Source organism: Lates calcarifer, linkage group LG5 (assembly GCF_001640805.2).
Source record: "Lates calcarifer isolate ASB-BC8 linkage group LG5, TLL_Latcal_v3, whole genome shotgun sequence".
NCBI classification, from domain to species: Eukaryota; Metazoa; Chordata; class Actinopteri; family Centropomidae; genus Lates; species Lates calcarifer.
In genome coordinates this window covers 6,275,964-6,300,220 of record NC_066837.1, presented here as the reverse complement: position 1 = coordinate 6,300,220, position 24,257 = coordinate 6,275,964, and the positions used below count along the sequence as shown (strand labels likewise).

At 38.0% G+C, this 24,257-nt stretch overlaps 2 protein-coding genes across 9 annotated transcripts in view; one reads left to right on the top strand and one right to left on the bottom strand.

Annotated features, from left to right (window-relative positions):
- inpp4b (inositol polyphosphate-4-phosphatase type II B) overlaps positions 1-14,265 on the top strand; it is a 122,886-nt gene extending 108,621 nt beyond the window's left edge. For 5 of the 6 annotated variants that reach the window (XM_018690895.2, XM_018690897.2, XM_051070519.1 and 2 more), the window contains 8 exons: positions 984-1,156; positions 1,858-1,981; positions 2,750-2,876; positions 4,252-4,392; positions 4,837-4,934; positions 5,061-5,173; positions 6,104-6,258; positions 9,879-13,011. In XM_018690895.2, the coding sequence (XP_018546411.1) occupies positions 984-1,156; positions 1,858-1,981; positions 2,750-2,876; positions 4,252-4,392; positions 4,837-4,934; positions 5,061-5,173; positions 6,104-6,258; positions 9,879-10,053 (1,106 nt within the window). In that variant the 3' untranslated portion in view covers positions 10,054-13,011. Of the gene's footprint in view, positions 1-983; positions 1,157-1,857; positions 1,982-2,749; positions 2,877-4,251; positions 4,393-4,836; positions 4,935-5,060; positions 5,174-6,103; positions 6,259-9,878; positions 13,012-13,225 lie in introns of those variants that run through there. The other variant, XM_018690896.2, reaches the window with a different exon arrangement.
- A 1,428-nt stretch (positions 14,266-15,693) lies between these two features.
- Positions 15,694-24,169, bottom strand: LOC108893105 (interleukin 15, like). Of its 3 annotated transcripts, none has more exons than XM_018690930.2 (6): positions 23,839-24,169; positions 17,930-17,982; positions 17,285-17,372; positions 17,042-17,086; positions 16,590-16,718; positions 15,694-16,281 (listed from the first exon to the last, which is right to left on the bottom strand). In XM_018690930.2, exons 1-6 carry the CDS (start codon positions 23,896-23,898, stop codon positions 16,177-16,179), a joined length of 480 nt encoding a protein of 159 aa, XP_018546446.1. In that variant the 5' UTR covers positions 23,899-24,169; the 3' UTR covers positions 15,694-16,176. The 3 variants fall into 3 exon arrangements, with proteins under 3 accessions (XP_018546446.1, XP_018546447.1, XP_018546445.1); XM_018690931.2 differs by having other exon boundaries at positions 17,904-17,982; positions 23,839-24,168; XM_018690929.2 differs by having other exon boundaries at positions 17,904-17,986; positions 23,839-24,164.
- Positions 24,170-24,257: the final 88 nt, after the last annotated feature.

Sequence of the window (24,257 nt, the reverse complement as noted above, 5' to 3'; positions counted from 1 at the left end):
AACAGGTGGGAGGTTTGTTCAAATTCAGCAGCACAAAGTAGGTTGTTGGTATTTTGGTTGAAATTGGCTTTTAGACGTTGTGCTGAGAATAGACATCTCAGAACCATATCTGTTTCTGGTCTCTGCTGCCAATGCAGAGACTTTGTCAAGTAAATATCTGTTGCAAATGTGCAGCAGTAAGACCATAATGCTTAAAGTGTACAGAAAATTAATGTGTTTAATGTGGATATAGCAGGAAAGTAATTAAAGCAGCCTGCAATGATGTGTAAACTAGTTTGAGAGTTTCTTATAGTGGCTTTGTTCACAGCTGCTTTATACAGTATTAAAAGCTTCTCCTTCACTTCATTAAATCCCTGCAGCCATCTGAAGGACAAATATGTATAATAATTATAATAAGTCTGCGGCCTTTGATTTGAGAAGTACTGCACCAGAGCATAGTGTCATTACATACAGCCGTCTGCTGTGTTTACCTTGATTAAATTATGAGCAAATGATACCTGGGTGCTACAAAACAACTACACACACCTTTACACACATCAGACTGGTTGGATATAACTCAATATTTTGCCAATATTTTTTCAAACCTGACGTTTGGCATTTCATTCTTGAAATGCAAATGCTCTTGTGTCATACCAGTATTTAGAATGTCATATAGTTTATAATTTTGATGATACAAACAGCTACAACAAAGTATTTTTAAAAATGGTTTTACCTCTTCATTCATCACACCAAGTAACAGTTAATAAACCCACACCATCTGCCCTTGGCTGCAGATTTGTGGTGATGTGGGTTCATGTAATGCCACTTAAGGCCATCCAGACAACACTATGATTTCCTGGAAACTGCTTCTTGTTTCTGGCAAAGAACCCAAGTGTTGTGATCTACATCAGCATAACTGTCATTCCTTCTCTGTCCACACCTCCTCCCTTATCCTCATCCTGCATTTCCACCTCTATTTTTCCCCATCCCATCTTTCTCCTCAGGTGACTGGAGGGAGCAGCTGTGTCCTCTGGTGACCAGATTAAAGGAGTGTGTGATGGAAGTTGTGGAAAAGGCTAAGAAAGCCATGACTTTCGTTCTACTGCAGGAGGCAGCCTGCAGCATACCACAGGGCTTCCTCCTCCAACAGAGGCGAGATGTGGTCTTCAGTCAGGCAGTATGTGGCAACACTGACATAATGACAACTCTTTGAAGTCCTCTAGAGGATGTCAGGGTGTCTTCAGTAATGTACTTGTCTCAGTTCATCTTATCTTTTCCTTTGCTCTTGGTTGAAGGTATAATGCTTTGTCATTTTAATTTGAGCTGTAAAGCAGTTTATCATCTAATTGTCCTTTGTGGTCCAAAGTGCAATACACTCAATGCTTTTTGCTGTGTACTTGTGCCTAGCCTGCCCAAACAAACACTTCAACTTTTCCCCTCACATTATTAAGTGTTCAAAAATACAAAAACTTTAAGCTAAACAGTCAAAAGACCTCTTGAAACATTATAGTTTTGAGACCATAAATTGTCATTTGTCCATAGAGGTTTACTCCACAGGTTCCAGATTTGTAGTTTGTCTGATCTTTACACCAAAATCCAGTAGCCCTAAGCCATAAAAACAGGAGGATTTGTACTGCATAGTTTACTTCAACAAGTTCAAAATAAACAGTTAACCAAGTAACAATGTCATTGTGATACAAATATGACAAATTAAACATCATGGGACGAAGTAGCTGTGAGGTTAGACATACTTGCCCTTGTATTACAGCTGAATCATTTTTGACTCTGAGCTTCCCATTTTACATGGATATTGTTGCTTAATTAGCTGTTTGTGCCAAGAACAGCTTACAGGAGATATGGTTTTCCTTTTTTTTCCAGCTGGCAGCCCTAGCCTGTGGTTTCGTAATGAGGCTGTATGCAGGAATGCAGGACAAAGGATTCCTGAGGCAGCTCCACCTGGTTGGCCTAATAGCCCAGTTTGAGAGCCTACTCAGCACCTACAGTGAGTACATTTGTAAGAGTTAAATCACAATTGGCAACCTCAAAAACTCAGCTCTCATGTTTTTTTTCAAGAGAGGAAAAACCCTGATGTTCTTTGGTTTATATGAGCTCGACTAGGGTGATGAGTGATCAGGCTATAACAAATCACAACATGTAGCAAGGTGATGAGTCACTGCAGTGTTTTTTATCTCTATGTTTTATACAACATGTTCCTGCTGAAGGTTAAGCACAGTGTCTTGAAGATGGCTATTTATTAAATCAATACAGAGACAGGAGACAGAATCAAAGGGAGGCCCTTGTAAGGTATGAGTACATGGACCCTTGTTACCTGCAATGCTGTGATCAAAGTTTTCGATTATCCTGGTATACTAAAGCTCACAAAGAAGATAAATGGATTGGTCAGTGAAAGTCACAGCTGAAAGCAGAGCAGGATTTCTGACAGTTATTGCCATCCATTCATCCAACAGCTGTACTGCTTATTCTACGGGGGGGCAAGAGCCAATACCAGCTGACAATGGGCGAGAGGTAGGGTACACCCTGGACAGATCGCCAGCCTATCACAGGGCTGACAAATAGAGACAAACAACCGTTCACACTCAAATCCACACCTATGGGCAATTCAGAGTCACTAATTAAACCTAACCTGTATGTGCCTGGACTGTTGGAGAATGATGGAGTACTCAGAGGAAAATCTGAGCTGAAATCCTCCCATTTAAAAAAAAAAAAGACCGTGTTCACAACTGATCTTGTTTTGTCAAACTAATTCAAGGTGAAGAGATTGGGATGCTGGAGGACATGGAGGTTGGAATTTCAGACCTGCAGAGAGTCGCGTTCAAGATCACAGAGGCCAAAACAGATGACCTCAGCGACCTCCAGCCTTTAGTGTGTGGCCGACGGTGAGACATTATCTCCTTATCTGTTTGCTTTTGTGTTTTAACATGTTCTGTCAGTCTCTTTATGTGATGATGGCATATCCTGAAGACAAAGCTGTTACGTACTTCAGGCTGTTGTGATACATAGTAGCAGTTCATTACATTGGAAGAAGCAAGTACAGATAACTGTCTGTTGTCATCCCGTTGCCAACACAAGTCCCATGATGAGTATCAAAATTACAAGCAGTTGATAAAATTGACATCATTTTAAGGTTTGAGAGAAAGACTTTATTTTAAAAGTCTTATAGATTCTTTATGATTTGCATTTAATTTATTAGAAAGGACCTGCTGTGTAACTGCACTTTCTAGAAAAGGACCATGAACGCTAACAGTGTTTCAGTCAAATTCCATTCATATGCTCTACTGAACTATGCTACTGCTAATTTTGTGGCTCTTTCTTACTGTGAAAAAATAAAAACTACAGCATATGGACATATGATGAAGGCCTGTGAGTTCAAATGATTAAAGAATGGGTATTTACCGTAGTGTGTCAGAGTATTGTCACAAATTTCCATATAATCAGTACTAAATTCTGTGCTTGTTCCCAAATTACCTCCTGGTTAACCCTTAAAATAAAGTGTTAACAATTTATAGTCAATAGAGATAGTTGGAAATTGCATTAACTGCACGGTGTCTTACAGTATACTGAAGCTTTACTGTACAAAGGTTTCAAGCTGACAGTGGCTAATTACAACTGGACTCATCTGCAGCCATTTCCTCTGTTTGTGGTTTCTCACGCAAGAATGTTGGGTGAGACATCCTTTTACTGGTCTGGAATTTGATGTAGTCAGAAACCTCCATTATGATTTACACAGCAGAATGTTTTCAAAGCAAGAGCTTCCAGAATTAGTCCACACTATCAGCATTGATGCTAACAATAAATGAAGCACTAGCCTGATTGGTATTTGTGCTGTTTTTATCCAGTTGCAGCCAGATCACAGTACACAGATTTGTACAGCCAATTATGAGGAAGTAGCTCTTGGTAGATTTTAGTCTGCATGTGAATAAAATAATGCTTTCAGGGACTCTGTTGAATCATGTGGATCATGAATTCCTTTCAGTAATATAATAGCTCACTCAAGGGACATTTGCCACCGGGTCAAGCCAAGTTTATTTGGGTGTTATCAGGCATAATGTGCGTGCATTTTGCCAGGGGGTAATAAGATGCTACACGCCTCACCTTCCTCTATATCAGTCTGTCAGACACATATACACCATCTTTCTACACTTCATCAGTCTCTCTTTCTACAGCTTGCTCAGGCCTGTCTTTGGTGTCAAATTGTGCAACTTCCAAAACTTATCATATTATACAGCATCAACATCTGTCCTTTGCATACAGAGACCACTTCACTGTAGAAGTGCCATTACCAAGACCGGTTTTCCAGACCTTGCCAGAGGAGATCAAGGAGGGCAAGCCTCTACGAGTATTCCCGGTGCTGTTTAACGTGGGCATCAATGAACAGCAAACTATAGCAGAGAGGTACTGCAGACACTCTTTCTCTCATTCTGAAGAACTTCCACTTGTGTGAACATGTTAACCTTGTGATCTTACACTTCAGTATCAGATAAAGAGCCAGAGTTGTCTTCAGCTTATTCTTTATCCTTTACTCCTGAAGATAATGCTTTTCTATCCAAAACTGCAATTATTTCATAATCTTTCACTGGTGGAGCTAGTCAAACCCCAAAGGCATTCTCAGATTCCCTGATAAAGAATTGTGAAATGTTTAACTCTATTAGTTTTACTTGAGCTAAATGGTAGAAAATGCTCTTGGTTTTCTCAAATAGCGAAAATAAAACAATGTATATGTAAATCATGATGTTTTCTCTGAATGAAGCATTTACTCTTCTGCATTATTGTTAGAGTTTTAGTGAGTGTCGTAATTCTCCACCATAACTGACGTTATTCCCTCTGTCATCCTCTCAGGTTTGGCGATATCTCCCTACAAGAAAGAATAAACCAGAAGAACTTCGAGATGTTAGAAGCCTATTACAAATCATTAAGTGAAAAGGTGCCACTAGAATGTGAGTGCGAAGCGACTCTTAATGTGCAGTAATCCCACATGTGTGGGGAAAAGGGTATTTGCTCATTTCTTAGTCAGACATCAGACCCAGTTACTGGCATTGTGTTTTTATGTTCTCCATGGATAGGTCTACCATGTTTTCAAACGCAGACTGACATAAAGGAATTACTTGAAACCCTGGGCCAGAATGTAGTCACAAAGAAGAGAAAGAATGTGGAGATACTATGGATTGCTGGAACGGTGAGCAGTGTTTTTACTGAAACTTTCAGTCTCACTCAGCCAAGTGAGACATTTTTCTTTGAACTGTATACATGAACTCTATCTCTTGTATAACCAAGAGAGATGTGTAGCTGTAAATATTGATGATTTTCAGAATCTGTCAGTAAATTGTTATAAATGTTCCTACATTGCAAGTGACTCATTGAAGTCACTTTTATAACAAGACAGAGTCTAGCTAAAGTTGTAGTTAGCCACAGCAGTAATTTGACCATGTTCGCCATTTTATTTTAGCGTGTTAGCATGCTAACATTTGCTAAGCAGCACAAAAGACAGTCCTGCTGAGGCTGATGGAGATGTTTCACATGTATTTGGTCTCTACTGAGTTTTATGACAATCCATTCAGTAGCTGTGGAAACGTTTAACTCTGAACCAGATAGTCAACTTGCTGGTGGAGCTTGAGGAAAAGTCAGAGTCATTGTAAAGGTTTTTGAGATATTTCAGACCAAAGTGACAGAATGGACAAAATGGCTGACATTGGCGTCCATATAGCCAAACTGCTAGCATTGCTAAAGGCATCTTTTGTCTATTGTCTAAGTACAAGTGTCTGTACTTGAGAACAAACCCAAACACCACCATCATTGTTTTGTAAGGAAGAATCTTTGGAGTTGGATGATTATTGAAATTGCACTCCATGTTCTGTTTGGAGTATAATTCAATAATAATAATTCAAGGTATGACTATTATTTTTGTATTACTGTATAGTATTATATGTCAACTTTATAACTGCATTTTGAAATATAACGTATTATTAATCTTTTTTTTTTTTCTTTAAACTGATTTGAAGTGTCTTAAAACAAGGCAAGGTCTCCTTACAAGATGATTTTAACTGACTAAAAAAGAACGGTCTGCACTATAATCACTGAATGTATCTTTTTTCACTCTTCCCTCCAGATCTGCCGAAGGTTAAATGGCATCAGGTTCACCAGCTGTAAAAGTGCCAAAGACCGGACATCCATGTCTGTCACATTAGAGCAGTGTGCCATCCTACGTGACGAACACCAGCTCAGCAAGGATTTCTTCATCCGTGCTCTGGACTGTATGCGGAGGTAATGTAGTAGTAAAAGTAGTAGACTGTAGATAGTATAAAACAATTTCGGGTGCAAGTTGTTGTTCCAGCCACTCCCAGTTGTTCTGAATTTGATGAGTCAGTTCAGTCAAGTTACAAAAGACATATTTTCCTACTCTGACCTGGTTGCATGTAGGTTAAAGCTCTGTGATTGAAAGCCCTGTAAAAGTTATATTATTAATATTTCCAAGGTCAAGAATCAAGTTTAATGCTCAGTGACTCGGTTACTCTGGATATATCTACAAACTTAGCTGGGAACTGCTCTCCAGAATAAATAGTTCCACAGAAAACAATTGAGTTGAGAAGGCAGAGTAATCAGGACAGTGTTTTTATTACAAGTCCCATGTTGATTCTATGGGTTGGATATCTCAGAGTCTCAGCACATAAAACTGAAACTATCTGCCTGGTCAATCACCACTAAGGGAGGTGGGAAAATATTGAAATGTATATGTAACATATATATATATATATGTGTGTGTGTGTGTGTGTGTGTGTGTGTGTGTACACAGTAACTTTAGTGAACTGACTATTTAACCATTATTACCAACCATTTAATCCTAGTTGAGTTTTGAGTTCTGTAAGCCTTAAAAAAAAAAGACATTATTACAAATGTCTGGTTAAAGTAATAACCTGCACCCACAACTTGTGCCTTTAGCAAAAGCTGACACTGTCTGTTTGCTCACACCAATGGCATTTTGTCTGCACCTTCTGCTCCCAGCACCATCAGACGTGCCAGTATAAACATCATCATGTTTTTCCTTCCACCTTCCCTCACACATTCAAAGGCAGCCATGCATGTTTATATTAGTGCTGCGGGGACACTGCTGCCTTTAATGTTTGTGTTTGCCAGCAGGGTAAACATCTACATCTACATCTGCATCTGCATCTGTCTAAATCTGATAAGGTCTCACTTTAGAACTTTTTTAGGGCTGTTGTTGAAGTGCACATCTAACATGCCGGTGGTAATGCCCTGTGCAGGCCAGCTGATGGCAGCTGTGTTAGAAGAGTAAGAGGACAAAACAATCCAGGATGACCTTAGGACACAAATACAGTCAATGTAGTGCATACTAACTGATCACAACTAGCCAGATTAAATAAAATGTGGTATTTATCTTATTCAGTTACCTAAATTTACTGTTGCACAATAACCAATTGTCATAAAATTATCCTGTTTATCAGTTAATGTCTGCAACAGCGTGAAATGATCTCTATGTTAATTAATTACATCTCCAAATGTAGATGTTGGACATCAAGTAGTCAGGACAAAAATAAACAACACAAAAAAAAAACCTGAAGACACTCTACTACTCCACAACAAAATTAATCCCTTCAAACTCCAAAACCATGAAACAACATAATCTCAGTCCCAGATAAATTTTAGGTTTTACCACCCACTGTTGTGCCTTGGAGACACTAGCACTGCCAGCGCAATGTTACGTGTGATACATGTATCAATCGATAAGTCTCCCATCTTTTCTGTCATTGTGGTCATTTTCAAAAAGAACGTAGAAGGAGGTCTGAGAAAGATGTCAGCATCCTGTGGTAACATGGTGTCGCTCCTTCTGTTTATTTTCTGTGTGTTTTAAGGTTTGTGTATCGTGTGAGCAGACCGAAACCAAAATCAGCTATTACTGTTGAAATTGCAGTAACATATTGAAACGAATCTTGAACCTGTGCTGTGAAATCTTTTTCAAAGTGTGATGTTCAGTCAGTGATGATCAGTGATAAAGATGTAGAGAAAAAGAATTAAAGGAAACTGCATTTTAAATGGAGTGATCCGATTTGACTGTCGTAGTTGTCTTCCTCTCTGACACCCGCATGCTGATTTTATTCTTTAAATCTGATTAGATTAAGGTCGTAAAACACTGTAAAAATGTCTATTTGCATCAAAGGCTGTAGGCCTAATTAAACTTTAAATAAGAGGAATTTAACATTAATTCAGTGTTGAAATGAGGTGAAGAGGGGATCCAAAAACAGAGACAGAGAGAGACAAAGTTAAAAAAAAAAAAAACAGTTAAAAAGTTAGTAAGTTATAAAGTTAAAAAAAGTAATATCTTGACATTAACAGGCAAATACAGATATTATAGCTCCAAAATTTTTGTCTTTTGTCTGACACGTGTAGGAGAACCTTTTATCAGAATTAGTTTGGTACTAAATTAAAGCTTAATGTTCTAAAATTTATAAAACAGTACTGTATATGTGTATTGTTATCTGTGGTTTAAAAAAAAACATCAGTGCCTTTCTTCATGATTAAAATTATATATTAGCTTTCCTGTTACATGGTCAATCAGTTGATAAATTTATACTGCACCCGAACAATAATGTGGTGAAACAACCACACAGACATGATACTGGGAAGATGCTCATTTGCTTCAGTTTTAACAGGTGGAAAGTGAGTTCCCATTTACAACAGGTAGAGTAGCTTCAGCACTCATTTATGGTAATTGGGCTTGTTGAAGTCAAAGCTTGCTGAGAGGATTTGTCTTATCTTAGTTGGACAGTTGTTTTACCGGAATTGGTTTGTTCTTTGTTTTGAATCAAAATAAGGAAGACTTTTATGTTGGTGATTAGACAGGCTGAACCAGTTGAGTCCATTGTTCAGTCTGTGGCTAGATTCATTCACCCAACCGTGATGTTGACAACTAGCAGCATTTCTAACAGCTGTGTTTTTCTGCACTTAGTGTTCAGTTGTCATTTACATAACCTGCTGTTCTGTGCAACAAATAGAGTTAATAAACACATTGTCTTTTGTCCTTTAGTCAGTCTATTCTTCTCACTAGTCCAGTCTTCAGGCATTTTATTAATGAAGTTTCTTTCAGCTAAAACCTCCGGGCATGTTCTTGTGTTTTTCCTAGATTAAAATCTTCAAAATTGTCACATATTTGTTACATGGACCTATCCCTCACTCACTTGGCAACTGTTGTGTTGACAGAATATATGAAGTACTCTGTGTGTCTTTAGCAGTGAAATGAACAAACTTCCACACTCGCTCAAAAGTGCTGATTATCTCATTGATTGATGATCTTGATGTTTTCAGTCCTGCAACAATAAGTCATAAATAAAGTGTGAATGAAGTGAAATTCTATCCAAAGGGAAATCAGTACTGGCAAGAAAAGAAAAGTGTCACATTCCAAAAAAGAAAAAGAAAAAAAACCTGTTCGACCACAACCGTGAGCATGATTCATGCACTCTAGACTTTGGTGAGCGTGTATCAGCTAGATTTACATGTGAGGAAAATACATTCTACATAAAACTTTTACTATTAAACTTTCATCAAGCTGCATGCCTCCTCCTTCCTCCATCCTCAGTCACCCAAGTCATTTCATTACATGGCTTACAGTGCAGCTTTTCAAGAGCCTGTTTCTCACTTTTCTGCTCCATCCATCACTGCCTGCTTGTCTGTGGTTGTGGCTTTCTGAGGCAAAGTTTGTACTAATGGCTCTGTGTCTAAGTGGGCCTTCTGGTACCAGCCTGAGTGGGTTCTCAAGTGATCAATTTGTGGCAGAAGTCCCACTTAGACAGCATCTAGACTGTACTAACACCACAGGATTTTGATCTATCTCTGGTCATTCTGTTTCACTCTGATGGGTGCCCCTGCAGTCGGCTGACCCAGGGGGACCTCGGGCAGTGGGAGGACCCTGAGGCTGGCGCCGTGACAGAGAACAAACCAGCGTCACGACACTTTTACCCCATTGCCCTGCTGCTTGTTAGCTCCCACTTACTGGTTGTGTGGCTCATTTTAAGTCTTGTTTTTCTGCTTGCAAAGTATCAATAAATTGCTGACAATGCCATCTCTACTCACTTCTTTTTTCTGTGTTTGCTGGTTGTTCTTTAATGAGCGCGGGTAGCCAGGTTTTCTCGTGGTAGGGTAGTTGCAGTTGCTATAGGGCGTTAATCCCTGTGTAGTTGCTGAGGATTGGGAGCAGTTTATTTCAGATAGATTGTATTAAGTAACATAACTGGCAAGTAAAGTTTACCTCTGTCAGATTTACCAGGACTCTTCTCTGATAAATTGTTAATTGTTAATATCTGACTAATATTAAATTTCCTAAAACTAACATTAATATTAAGTTCAAACTAACTGAAAACAAAATATACTTTAAGTTATAACTATCATAATACACTAATTATACTTACTTGTACATTAATCAGACACATCCGTTTTCAGTCAAGTATTTAGGATTGACTCAAACATTAGTGCCCATTCATTTCATCATAATGAAAAAACACGTCACCCATTGCAGCAGTGTGAATCACTGATGTGTTTTTTGGGGCACCATTTGGGCTTTATAGCCAAGAGAAATAAATGATACACAATTTAGATACACGAACCTTTAAGAAGAATATAGAACATTAACTTGGAATATCATGAAACAGCCGAGTGAACTAACAGAAGCTGTATGTGAAACGGATGAGTAAAGATTTTTTTAGAGTATTATATTGCTCAAAAGGGTGGCACATAATAGACATACTCATGTTCACATTTGATTAGATATAGGTACTATACTGAAATTTGCAAATGGATGAGCTTTGCAAGAGTTGATCATAAGTTCATCATGTTTTGCAGTACAGCTGAAATGTAAATACATCACTGTAGAGTTTTCTCAGCATGCCTAAATCAGCTAATGTATTGTCAGTTGAAGAGGAGTGACCCACCTCTGGTAGACCTCTTTAGACCTTTGGTGCTTTTCAGTCTCTCAGGGGCAGATATTTCTTCTCTGTCTTTCTTAATTTTTTTCTGTTTCTCTAATTCTTTACTGGTCCATCACAACACTACAGTATTCTCTGTGTGTGAGTGTAGCTCTTTGCAGATCTTCATCTACAGTGATGAGGAAAGTTCAAAACTACAACTCAAGAAAACACAAGCAAATAATGAAACCAGCTTCACCACTGTAACAACACATACCGTAGGCTCCAGGTCCTCAGCCTGACATCTATCCACTGACTAGTCCAGTAGGTTATAATCAGCGCCTGGTTTCCTCCATACACATTACTGGGAATTATGACCAAATACTTCAATCTTCAGTCCCTTAGACTAGAGGATCTTGTTTGTCATGGTGTCGCTCAGGTCCCTTTTGGGCTGTTGTGTGCCTTTTAGGGAGGAATGGCTTCCATCTGGCCACTCTGAGACCTAATTGGTGGAGTGCTGCACTGGAGGTTGTACAGTTTTTGTACAGTTCACTCATCTCCACAAAGAAACTTTTCATAGACCATAGATCTATGAATATTGGCTTTTTGTTATCTGTCTGACTAAGGCCCTTCATCCCAGATTATTCAGTTTGGCTGAATAATTCCCATAATTCTGATGGTCCCACTTCTTACAGCTTTACACTATGTCCAACAATTTTAATCAGTCATATGAGTTGATTTGTGTCAAAGGTAGTTGTGGTGGACGTGTTATAAATGGATTGCCTTTGAGGTGTGTGTTTTAAGTGTTGGGCACAGGTTTTATTGTTTTGGATCCAGCACACTGGATTTCCGGCACTGTTCATCTGATGTGAATGAAAGTTATTACTCAAACAAATACAAACAAATACTACTAAGATTAGCAAGTAGCTGTTGTAACCCTGTTCACCTGGAGGCATTTCTAGTAGAACAGATAGAGGCTCACTTCCTTTTTCAAGTACATATCAGTTATACTTGAGGATAACACTCTCCTGTCATGTGTCTGGAAATCTAACCCTCTGGCTTTTGTCCCACACCACATTACGCTTTCAAACAGAAACATAATCTTTGATATATGACTGAAGCATTAGCAGACATGAGTTAGTACAGAGGCAAAGCACTTAAAGGTACTAAAACCTGAATAAATGAGCCAGGTCTTGGCTGAAAGGCAATTTTTTATATTGTACCAAAGTGTTATAATCTAAATCTAAAGGAGTACTTTTTAAAGTATAAAATGGTCTGAAGGTCTTTACTCGCACAATCTTCCGAAACATAAAATCGTCAAACAGGAAAGTTTGTGACTGTTCAGCTGAACTGTGCTAAAATACAACTTTTTTGGCCAATTAATGAGTCTGACTTAGGTGTTTGTTTGCAGGTCTAAATGAATGTGTAATTTGTAAATTTCCCCATTGTGGGACTAATAAAGCATTATCTTATCTTATCTTATCTTATGTGCCAGTATTAACCTGTAGGTAAAGATGGCAACAGTTGAGCTTCAACTAACGAGCTTGGAGCAAAGTTTTTTTGTGTAACCACCAAGAACAACCTGGAAAAAAGAATGTTTAGCTTCTCAGTGAGAACCATTTAAATATTATTTTAAATTTGTATGATATTTGCATGAGTCGAGAAGTCCAAATCAACTAATGCTAGGAAGAGGAAAGATGACATAGAAAGCCTGGATGGGAAGAAGTCTCAGGTAAGACTGAGGGAGTGAGCAAAAAACGAGCGAGGGTGCACTTTGACAGAGAGGAGAGAGTATTCTTTTATTTTGAAAGTAAAAGGAAAGGTCTGACAGGATGACCTTTCACTTCTAGATCCTCTTTCCTGATTTTTTTTCTCTTTTCTTTGAGAACACTGTCTTGTTTACCTCGATAATATCAAGTTTGTTGTTGCAATGAATATGATTCTGCTCTAAAGGTCTGTGCTGCAGGTCAGAACACACCAAGAGTGTAAGCAAATATGTCGCAGGTTGTTTTCAACCACATTCCCTGATCTTCACCAGCAGATTAATGTTACCCAACAGTCACAGAGTTGGTAGATGTTGGTAGAAATTTGTATTTTTTTTTTTCTCCTTTACAAATGCTGTCTGAAAGTAATCATAATATCCCTAATTCAATAAGAAAAGAAATTACTGTTCTGGGGAGTCAATTTGTTTTCAGATAAAAAAAAATCTGTTTCTTTTAAAGGCTGTCTGTCAAACAAAAAACTCACTCATGTTTACTTTTTTGTTTTCGTTTCTGTTCTTCCCCCATTCCCCTTTACCCTCTTTATTTGGCCATCAGAGAAGGATGTCGGATTGAGAACGTTCAAAAGAATATTAGATGCAGGAAATATGCCTTCAACATGTTGCAGCTGATGGCCTTTCCCAAGTGCTACCGACCACCAGAGGGGACTTACGGCAAAGTTGACTCATGAGAACATGAGCCACAGCAAAAACAGCCGCTCTGTGTTATTCAAGTGCTAGGTCTAAAGTTTATGAATTATAGTGAAAATGTAAAATGTATCTTTCTTGCCTTATTTTTCTTGGGTCAGAGATAGATGTAGATCATGTTTTCTGTACACTATGTTAATTACCTTTTTAAGACCTCAAGCAGTTCAACCTGCATTTGTGTCCATGAAGAATATTTCTCCGGATATAGATATTTCTGCAGAAATTTCAGTTGACCTTTGAGTTGAGACTATTCTGTCACACAAGGTCATGAATGAACCTCTGTGGTCCCATGGTTTTTGTGCTATAAATATATGGCCTCATTCTATGTTTGGGTTTACAGAGTTTTACATGATCAAATACAAGATTAAAGAAAAAAAAAGCGTGACCTTCTCTACAGGAGCTTATGCATTTCTGCAGGTCTTCAGTAATGGATCTGTGCATTTTCCTGGTGTCACATATTCAGGTCCAAACTTTTCATGTATTGTTTTTGACTGTAGACGCATTTTCATTAAGTTGGACCCAACTCTCCTCTGGGATATACGTAACAAAACCAGTATTTCAAAGCAGATGTTGAATCCTGTTGCCTTTTTAGAACTTTCTCACATTCTCTTACTGGTTGCTGTTGTGCTTTTTCCATAATATTTTTATATCTCCAGGTACAGCCCAGTGAAACCACATGAAGTACAGCTAGGAATCAGAATAGGATGAGGATAGTGGACCATCATTTCTGTATGCTTTAAAAGAAATTCCATTATTTATTTTTGTATTTTAAAATGATTTTATATTCTAAGGGTTGATACCTTAGACTGTCACGCATGTATTTGTTTTGTTATACATTTGACATTTACAGTTGTCTATTTAAAATTAAATAAAGGAATGATTTGATGTGGATATTTGTGATTGTATAATGATGTATGTGTAATTCGCATACTGTTGGTCAGTTTCACAGGTGTGCATGTAACTGAACAGGTAAGTAAACTACTAGAACGAATGAGTCATAATTTAAACTATAGTCAGTATTAAAAATAAAACTTCTATTATGTTGAGGGTAAAATTGGTCCTTTAAGATTCAAGTAAAGCAGACAAAGATTCACAAAGCACTCTTTTGTCTGAATAAAATTAAAACAAACTTTTCATTTATAATGAATTAAAACCCTTAAGCCTCAAACATTATACTTACATGGATGCTCCCAAAATCTATATTTTGATTATCAAATGCGTACCTCCTGTGGTGTTAAAAGGTGACTATGAGGAGTTTGTAGCTTGCCTCTTCATGGAGGACCCGGGCTGGATCAGTTTAAATTAGTTCCAGTAATTTTGGATTCCAATGACAAACCAGTCATGAGTCATGGCCCAAAAAAAACTGCCAGAACATCCCAAAACATCCAGACTTCTCAAATCATTCCTCTGCTTTCAATCTGCCCCTCACCTCAGACCTTAGACTCCTCTTTTGGCAGAGCTTCGGTGCAGGTGTTAGCACAACACGGAAGTATGTGTATTTGGCTGTGTTCTGGAGAAACTAGTAATGTTTGATACATAGCAAACACACAACTATGCTGCAAGGGTGGTTTTGAAATTTCTAGGAGCGCGCTGGTATGCATCCAGGCTGACTGTGGCTGAATTTCTCAACTACAAGTAGCGTACTCTCCACACAATGAGCAGAATGTACATTTTTTTCTGTTTTCTCCACATGTAATGCTTATTATTGCATCTTGTACCTTTTAGCTGATTTGTAGGATCAAGATATCCGGCCTTGTCTCTTGGCTTCAGGAAGGACGACTTCTTTGCCGACCTCCTCTATGAGACACTGGTACAGGTAACTGACTTTTCATCACATCAACAAGGGTATGCTAAATAGCAGAAACACCTCTGTGTAATGCAATGAAGTTCTACAGCATCACAAACTACATCCTTCAAAACTTCTTCCAGCTGAGTAAACATCTTTTTAAAACAAGCTAAGGCAGTATTCAGAATAACACAGCCAACATTCCTGGCAGGTGACTTTGTAACATGAACTCTATTTCTATTGCTTACTACGGAGACATCACGGGGAGTTGTAAAAAAAAGTTTTATAAACTGATTACTCAAAGTTGACTTCCTGTAAAGTGCGTCATGTCTCACCAGCAACATGCTAAAGCAACCTGCCCTCATTAACACAACCACATGCATTGTTTTAACGCAGGGCTGTTTTCTGTCTGAACATACATGAGTGTTATGGAAATGGCTTGTTAACGAAAAATAGCAAAAGTAACAGAGCACGCAGCAACAACTTGAGTATGGTCTGATGAGATAAAGATTAAAGAAATAAAGTCAAAGATATATAGATAGGATATTATTTACTGTTATGAGCAGATATTGGAGATAGTCACGAGCATATACTGTATATTAGGTATTACATTCAGTAGTGTTTAGCAATGAGCTTAACAATGTATATTCTGTATAGACAATACATGCTGCTACTGTCTGCTATTTCCTGATATATTTCAGATAACTTTACAACTGAAAGGCAAATTGTGATATAAAGACAGAAACACTTCATCTGTACAGTTAAAAACAAACATTGGCCTGAGATGTGGTACTATAATCCCATACATTTAAACTGTTTAATATCATAGCATCCACATCAAATTTAGTGTGGTCTGACTGTATTATAAAACAATGCATAACATTTCACACAGAAAGGACAGCATGGTTACAGGTTGACATAGTCACAATATTATATTAAAAAAATAAAAACAGCCACAATTCTTTACAGATATATACAAAGGCATATTTATAGGTTACAGTAGTATTCACATCATTTTACATTTTCCCTTGTGCATTCATTTTTTCCAAAAGGGTGTTTAGTCTGTCCAGGAATATTGTAATATTTTTGAGTGAGTATTTTTCGCACGGCGGACAGCCAACCTAAAATCAAGAGAGACACAAATTAATTTTAAAAAGTGAAAATGCAAATTAAAAGCTAATATGACACTGACACTTTGTATAATATAGTATGTTGTATTGATGGTCGAAAATTTTTTATGTCAGTATCGACTTTTCAGGACATTAATAACCATTAAAAAAGGATGACGAGCCATTTTTTCAGAAAACATTTGCATAGACGTAGGAGATTTTATTAATAGTAGCTCTTGTGGTTAAGAATGACAGGTAGTTTAGAAAGTAGCATTTTCTTATATGTACTGTCCAAGGATGATTTTGTAAACAGGACTTACAGTGTCAGGACGTGGTATTTTATTGTACGCAAAGATGCAAGTTGCTTTAGCGTCATTAACTTCCTCTTCATCGAGGACCATTTGAAACTCCAACATGTAACATTTGAGCGCCATACTGGTACAGTTCTCCTGTAAGAGAAAGAGGTGCCTCAGTATGAACACATACAGTTGCAGATTTATGTCATTAATTAGTATAAGTAAGAATTCCCATGTCTTTTTTGCTGTGTCATGTCATGTGAATTGTGTTCTTAGTGGTTTCATAGTATCTTCAAATCAGCAAACCCATGCAATGATGAAAAGATTTCATACAACTGAAAAAATCTGAGAGATCTAGTGAGTGAAACTTGAGTTGGGATCAGTATTTCTAAGGTCAAGAATGAACTCTTATGCTTAAGTTTTTTTCCCTAACTGAAGTCCAAACTGAAATTTTAACATGTACTTTTACAACTTACAGGAATGTCATCAATTGACGGAGCATACAGCATAGCGTCAGATTTCTGAAAAAGTAAAAACAGTGAATTACTATATAACTATATAAAATATCCACTACATATGTGAAAAGGATACACAACAGTAAAGTGTCAACAAAGAATCAGTGAACATAAAAATATGATGGTTCCAACAATATAAACTTTTATCATGAGTTGTAAAATACACATAACCAAAATGTAATTTTATTTGATACCTTCTCTCACCTGAATGGTGTGTTTCAGCATCTCGAAGCACCTCTTTAAAGGTTGTACATTATTTCCAGATGCAGCACACGTGGGAATACTCAAGAAGCTTTAAGAGAATGAAGAGACAATAATTACAATACATATAGATTATGAGAATGTGGACATTGTTTTGATGTTCTGGGTTGCCTCTACATTGACTGCAACAGTTATCAGCTTTACTTAAAGTCAAAAATATCAGTGTCTAAAAAATGTATGCTACAAGTTGAAACTCGCAGATGGATACTCTACTATTCTCAACAGTCTATGCAACTGGCATGTTGTCTAAAAATGCAGCTGACCTGTAGATGTTTTATTGTTAATGTCCCAACATTTTCTCTAATGAAAAATGTAGAATATCAGACTTCACTGTCAGTACATTTACATGCATGACATAAGCCATGTAAAGAACATATTCAGTTTGGATGTTTCAAATTAGGAATATTGTGTTTGTTTGGGCAAAACCCAGAATATTTTGTGCATGTAAACATAGCATGTGTTTCTTACAGCTACATTGTGGATTATAGAAACATCTCCTCTGTCATTTTCAAGTATGATAATCAGTGCTTAACTTCAGACAAGTCACACACTGTATGCCTACCTCAGAACTAAGAAACAAAGCCACACCTGAGTTTTGTGGCTCTCTCGGCACAGGTTACAAGTCGACTGGAACTGGACGCCTTTCTAGAAATAATGCAAGGACCTGTTAATATGTCATCCATTGTTATTTATTTTATCAAGGTTAAATGAGGCTGTGGACATAAAAAGTGCTGGTTTACATTGGCAATTTTACATTGTTTAAATCTTAAACAGACATACTCAAGATTTAACAAATGCAGTTATAAAAAAAAATATTTAATTTGTTTAGATTCATTTAAAATGTACTTTCTGTGGCAGCCAATGTGTTTCAGTTTGTTCAGTAAATTCAGTTTGAGTTTCGCTTCTGACTTCAGCAGCAACTCTAAAATCACAAACTGCATGTATCATTATTGACTTTTGAGAATCAGTCTTGAGCTTGCTAGATTTTTCATTGACAAACCTCACAGCTTGTGCAGAATTCAGTTCTGCTCTTGCTGCTATTTGCTGTCTTCTGGTCAGTCCTTAAATATTTTAAAACTACACTCCATCTCACTTCACATCAGCTTTTGTCTGAGCTCTCCATCAGTTGTTTCTTTCTGTCTCTGTTTAGACAGCATCACGCTCCAAACAGGCTCCGTCTGACCTTTGAGGACGCTGAGTTTTCTGCCTTTCCTCTTCAGTTATTCTTACTGCATGTCAGTGCCGTCTCACCTTCTCTCTAGCTGATGCAACAGCAACATTACATAAGAGTGTGCAGTTTTAAGTTTTGGTTTCTTGAGTCCCACTGTTACACAAAAACATTTTTCACAGCTCTACATGCCAGTCTGTCACTGACTCTGCAGACAATGGGGTGTTAGGGCCGCCTCTTTCACTGTAACCACAATGGCAAGTTCAGTGATCCATCCATGATTCTAACTAATGTTAGTGTAAGATGTGACTCCCATCCCAAGTCCAACACAACACATTAGTATGCCAAGGAAACTTTATTGGCAGTGACCACACAGAAACTCAAAATGACTCATGTTCCTTTCTCTGCCACACTAGATTAAAAAAAAAAGTCCTCTCTGTCCAAAATGGAAAATGTGAAAGAAAGAGATTACAAAACCAACTCTACATGAGAACCAAATGTGCATTAAGGCAAAAGGATGGAAAGAGAGGTTACTAGGATGGGCTGTGGAGCAGTGGAGAGTTAAGGTGCTTTCAAACAGGTTCAACACCCAGCCACTGCTCCTAGCCCTGTCTCTGCATAGCATGATACCAAGTTCAAAATGAAAGGATACTTGTTGCTTTTGAGAATCTGAAATCAGTCACTGCTGGATTCTGTGAATCAGGATTCACAGGACTGCTGTGATTCTATCACAGTGATAGTCATCTATGTGCAGTCGGAGTTTGTACCTCAGAGCTTCTGTGAGCCATCTGAAGAGTGTGAATCAGAATGATGATGATGTCTATGAGTAACCTTATTTAATTAATAGTTGCAAGGCTGAGGTGCGTACAATACGGGTCAGTGTGCCTTATTGTGTTTCCATTCAGGTTATGTGTCTGTTAACTACTGGTAGCACTGCAGTTGTACTTTGTAGCCACAGAATGGGCCAAGAGCGTCTCACTTTAGAAAAATGTGAATGAGACGCTACTTTTGTCTCACTGTACACATGGGGCAGGCGTGCCATGCAGCTGATAAAAAGAACAAAGTGTATCCCTCCTGTTAGGTAAGTTAGGTAACACCTTGCACTAGGGATGTTAATGATTAACCATTGGTCGATTAATTGAGATTAAGAATTTTACCTATTAAAAAAGTATGAATTAATTAACCAACAATTTATTTTTTATTTCTTTTCTGTATCACTTCTCCAATGGTCACAACCGGTGAAATGAACTTTTATTCCAGCAGAGGATGTACTAACATAACAGAGGAGAAAGCAGTGTTGTGTGGGAGTATTATACAGTAAAAGAGGACGATGCGAAATGTAAATATTGCTGAGCCGTTCTCAAATACAGCCCCAGTACATCGTCAGTGTTGTACAACTTGAAAAGCAGTAGTGAATGGGGATGGATTTCATGAACTACTGAGCTACACTGAACCAGGCTATCAGTACGCTTATAGCCTACAGTTATTTGCGAAGCTGTAAAAGGAGAAGAAAGACAGGCTACTTCCAGTCAACATGGTTTGGAGTTGGACTCAAATTAGTTTTTCCTTTTATGAACTTATTCAGAGCACTTTATGTAAAAAAAAAAAGCTTAGCTTAGCTTGTAAACATGTTGTTTGTTCTGCCTTGTCTAGAAATTTCTCTTACTGCTGTTTGCTTATTTGCTGGTGGACAAGAGCAGCTTTTTCAAGTTTTAACAACTAACTTTCGGTTAAGAAAAATGCACAAAATTTGCAACAGTACCTTCCACAACACAGAATATATTCTGTTGGGCCATGTTTAATTAAGGTTGTTTATTGCGTCTGTTTTTGTATTGTTTTGTTTTCGATAAGGGGTAGTGTAGAGTGTATAACAATACTGACTACTTCTACTAGCAGAAGTAGAAGTAACAAAAAATAGTAATAATGATAGTAACATTAAATAATCATATGTAAGTACAGTACATACTGTACATAAGGCAGGCACATACTGGGATTAATGGGGAGGAAAGTGGTGCGACATTAAAATGGGTTTTAAATGTATGCATGGAGAAATGTCTGCTGACTTTAACATGGAGTAAAAGACAGTGTTTAACAAAGTGGTAAATCTGGGACAGTGACATTGTTAAGATGTTTAAGCTGCCTGTTATGATCACTGCATCACTTTACCAGTAGGCAAAAAAAAAATGTTTTTGTTTTTTTGTTTGGTAAGTATCTTGCTACTAGTTATTCACTAAAAAACTTCCTTTTTGGCTACATTTTCTTTTTTGTAGTAACTTAACATACCAATTTCCATTGTGCCCATAACTCTTGTAAATCCATTCATCCATTATCTACACCACTTATCCTTAAGGGTTGCGGGGGGCTGGAGCCAATCTCAGCTGACACGGGGCAAGAGGTGGAGTACAACCTGGACAGATCGCCAGTCTATCACAGGGCTGACATATAGAGACAACTATTCAAACTCACACTTGCACGTATGGGCAATGTGGAGTCAACAGTTAACCTAACCTGCATGTCTTTGGACTGTGGGAGGAGGCCAGAGTACCTGGAGAGAACCCACGCAGGCACAGGGAGTACCTGCAAACTCTGGACCATTGTGCTGCCAACTTTTGTTAAGTATACTGTTACTATTTATTTCACCTTAGCAGATATGATCAGTGGTAGAACACATACTCAAATCTTTTACTTAAATGAAGTAGAAATATCTCAGTCTAAAATATACTCCACTATTAGTAAAACTCCTGCATTCAGATTTTCACTTAAGCAAAACTACTGAAAGTGGTAACAGATAAGTAGTGTTTCCAAGTGGTATTGATGTTGGTCCTGCTGTCACAAATAAGAACATAGTTTCACAACTGCTCTTAGCAAGGTCACCATTGTTTAGCTGATCAAACATCCGTTCTACTTTGGATGTTATTTGTAGCTTTACAAATATGGCTACTGTCTGAAGCAAGAAACAACCATTAAGAATCCCAGTTTGAACTACAAACCCTGATCTCAGTGCTGTGATGAATTTGCCAATCCCAGGGGGCTGGAGGACCATTAAAAAATCCATGGGAACCAGAGTCCCAGTCCAACTCTTGTTTTGCTATAGTCTCTTTCACTCTCCCTCTTCATAATTGATGTCATTATTCAATAGCCATTACATTGTGCAATTGACATTTATGTCCGAATAATAACATAAAACAAAATAGTTGTCTGTTGTCACTTTAAGGTTCATCAGCTAAATTTACTAAAGTATCACACAGAGTACTCATTATACAGCAGAATGCCGCTTTTCATATTATTATATTATTATGTATATTACATTATTGCTTTAGTACAGTTTGTCTTTGTTGTTTAGATCCACTATTAGAAACAAAAAACATTCTAATAAGTGATACAAACACTAAACTGTTGGAATCAATCTCCTAGTTATTTTCCTCATAAATTAATTCACTGATTTGCTTATAAAATGTCAGCAAAATGACCTTTACAAGTTCCCAAAGCCAATGGTGACGTCCTCAAAATGTCTTGTTTTCTCAGACCAACAGACCAAAATCCAAAGAAATTCCATTTACTCATAGTTTCCCAAATCAGTTCATTAAAGAGTCATTCAAAGGATTCATTCTTGCTTAACCGGACCTCCCAACAATGTGGTCTGTCTCAATGAACTGAATCACAGCTGAACAGTGTATATTCCTCAGTAGTTCATCATTTCAAAAAATGTCCTCACCAAATATCACAGGTGGTTTTAAGTCTTTTTAACTGATCCACAGTTCAACATCACTCTTGAACCTGCTGGACCTGATTCTTACAGTTTGAACTGCTGACTGTCACTCACGGCTCATCTTCACTGTGTTGCATGTTTAGTGAATTAATCACTGAATAACTCACTCAGTGAGTGAGTGTATCCCAGTGACCAAACATGACTAATAACTTGAATTACTCAGCGAGTGTAGTTCAGTTCATTCACCTTAAAGACATGCTCTTTGTAACGAATCCATTGGTGAACGACACAACACTACTTTCCTTTGTGTCCCCTTTGTGCAGTGGATGAATTTAGACCGTCTGACAAAAATGGTCCTTCTTATGTTCCTTTACATTAAGTTTTAAACAAATAATAAAGTAAAAAAAAAAAAAAAAAAAACTAAATCTGCACATTTTCTTGATTTGCTGTGATCACTGCAAAGATCTCTGCTTTTGCAGTGATCACAGCTTTTGGTAGAAAGGTAGGAAGGTATGAACTCATGCAAAACAGAACTGTATTACAGATCCCTTAAATGCGGCAGTTCATCTAAATCTAAATCTAAATCTGTAGAGTCTAAATCTGTAGAGTAGCTAGTGAATATATAGCAGGAGTGCACAGTGATTAAATTTAACTACATTAATCCAAGTTGATAGATGGTACAGTTTCTGCACAGTGAATACTGTCTAAGTAAGAATACATAGTACAAGTAATTCTGTTGATAATACCTTTGCACATAATTAACATTTTGAATGCAGGACTTTTACTTTTAACCAGCACTCTGAGAGAATTCAGCTTTTGATTTTCTGTATGAAAATGTAAATTTCTCCATTTTAAAATGAACTCATACTTTACATAATCCATATTTTGGCTGGATTTGAAGTAGGCTTGGATACTTTCTGAAGCAGCTGTATAATAATGATCTACTTTGAAATGAGGAATTCAGCATATTAACATTTTGCTGACAGCACCTACAGTATGTACTTTTGCTAAGGTTTTGAATATTGGCCTACTTGTAATAGAGTATTTATAAATTATGGTATTACTACGTTTACTTAGGTACAGCCTGGGTTCTGAGGTATTGTAGCATAAACAGTACAGTGCTGTGTACTACTGCCTCACCACTGTCACAAACGCTTCATAAACCTATTTAAACAACAGGTAACTGCCTGATGTGCTCATGTGACCGCTTCTTCTTCACCTATGTGCATCAGTTGTGCAGGTGCTGCGTTTGAGTTAAGTCGGAGCTCCTGTATTTACAGGCTTCGACACAGAGGGAGGAGCTTGTTAAACCACATAAAACTGAAAGTGAAACTACTGGACCGGGACAGGACTTGTGGATTTAACCAAATAAACAATATGGTTCATATTTCATCGAGAGCGGCTGAAATGTCTCTCCGGGACCCACGTGGGTCACCGGGTTGACACACCTCCGATCTTTGCGCACAATTTATTTCCTGCCGGTGTGAACTTTGACACCTTTTAACCATCTGAAATGAAAACGCTACTTGTGGAGCCACGACAAGCCCGAACCTGCAGTAGGCTACAGACTGGCTTCACCTCTGCCCCCCCGCCTCACACACACACACAAAGTCAGCTTACCACTCGCTGGTCTCCGAGGCATGTGAGCTGGACGAAGATCACCGGGAGCGCCGTCATCATCTGCGCAGCCACAGCTGTTGCTCTCCCACCCAGCGCGCCGACAGGCCAAGATCACATTTTTGCATTTCACTTGCGATAATAACGCTGTTTTGTCTCATTGGCCTGCGTCCAGTGTTAACAGCGGGCGAGTCGAGTGTAAGTGCGGTCCAGATTTAGCTCCAGGAATCGGCTCCCCCTCTCTCTCACACACACACACACACACGCACACACACACACACACATACACACACACGCCCTACTATCGCCTTACTGAGCTGAAGTTTGCTCCTCCTTTGATTCGTCACTTTGTTACACAGGATTACGCAGCGAGGCAACTGCAGAGGTTTTTTTTTTTTTTTAATTATAGAAATTAAAAATAT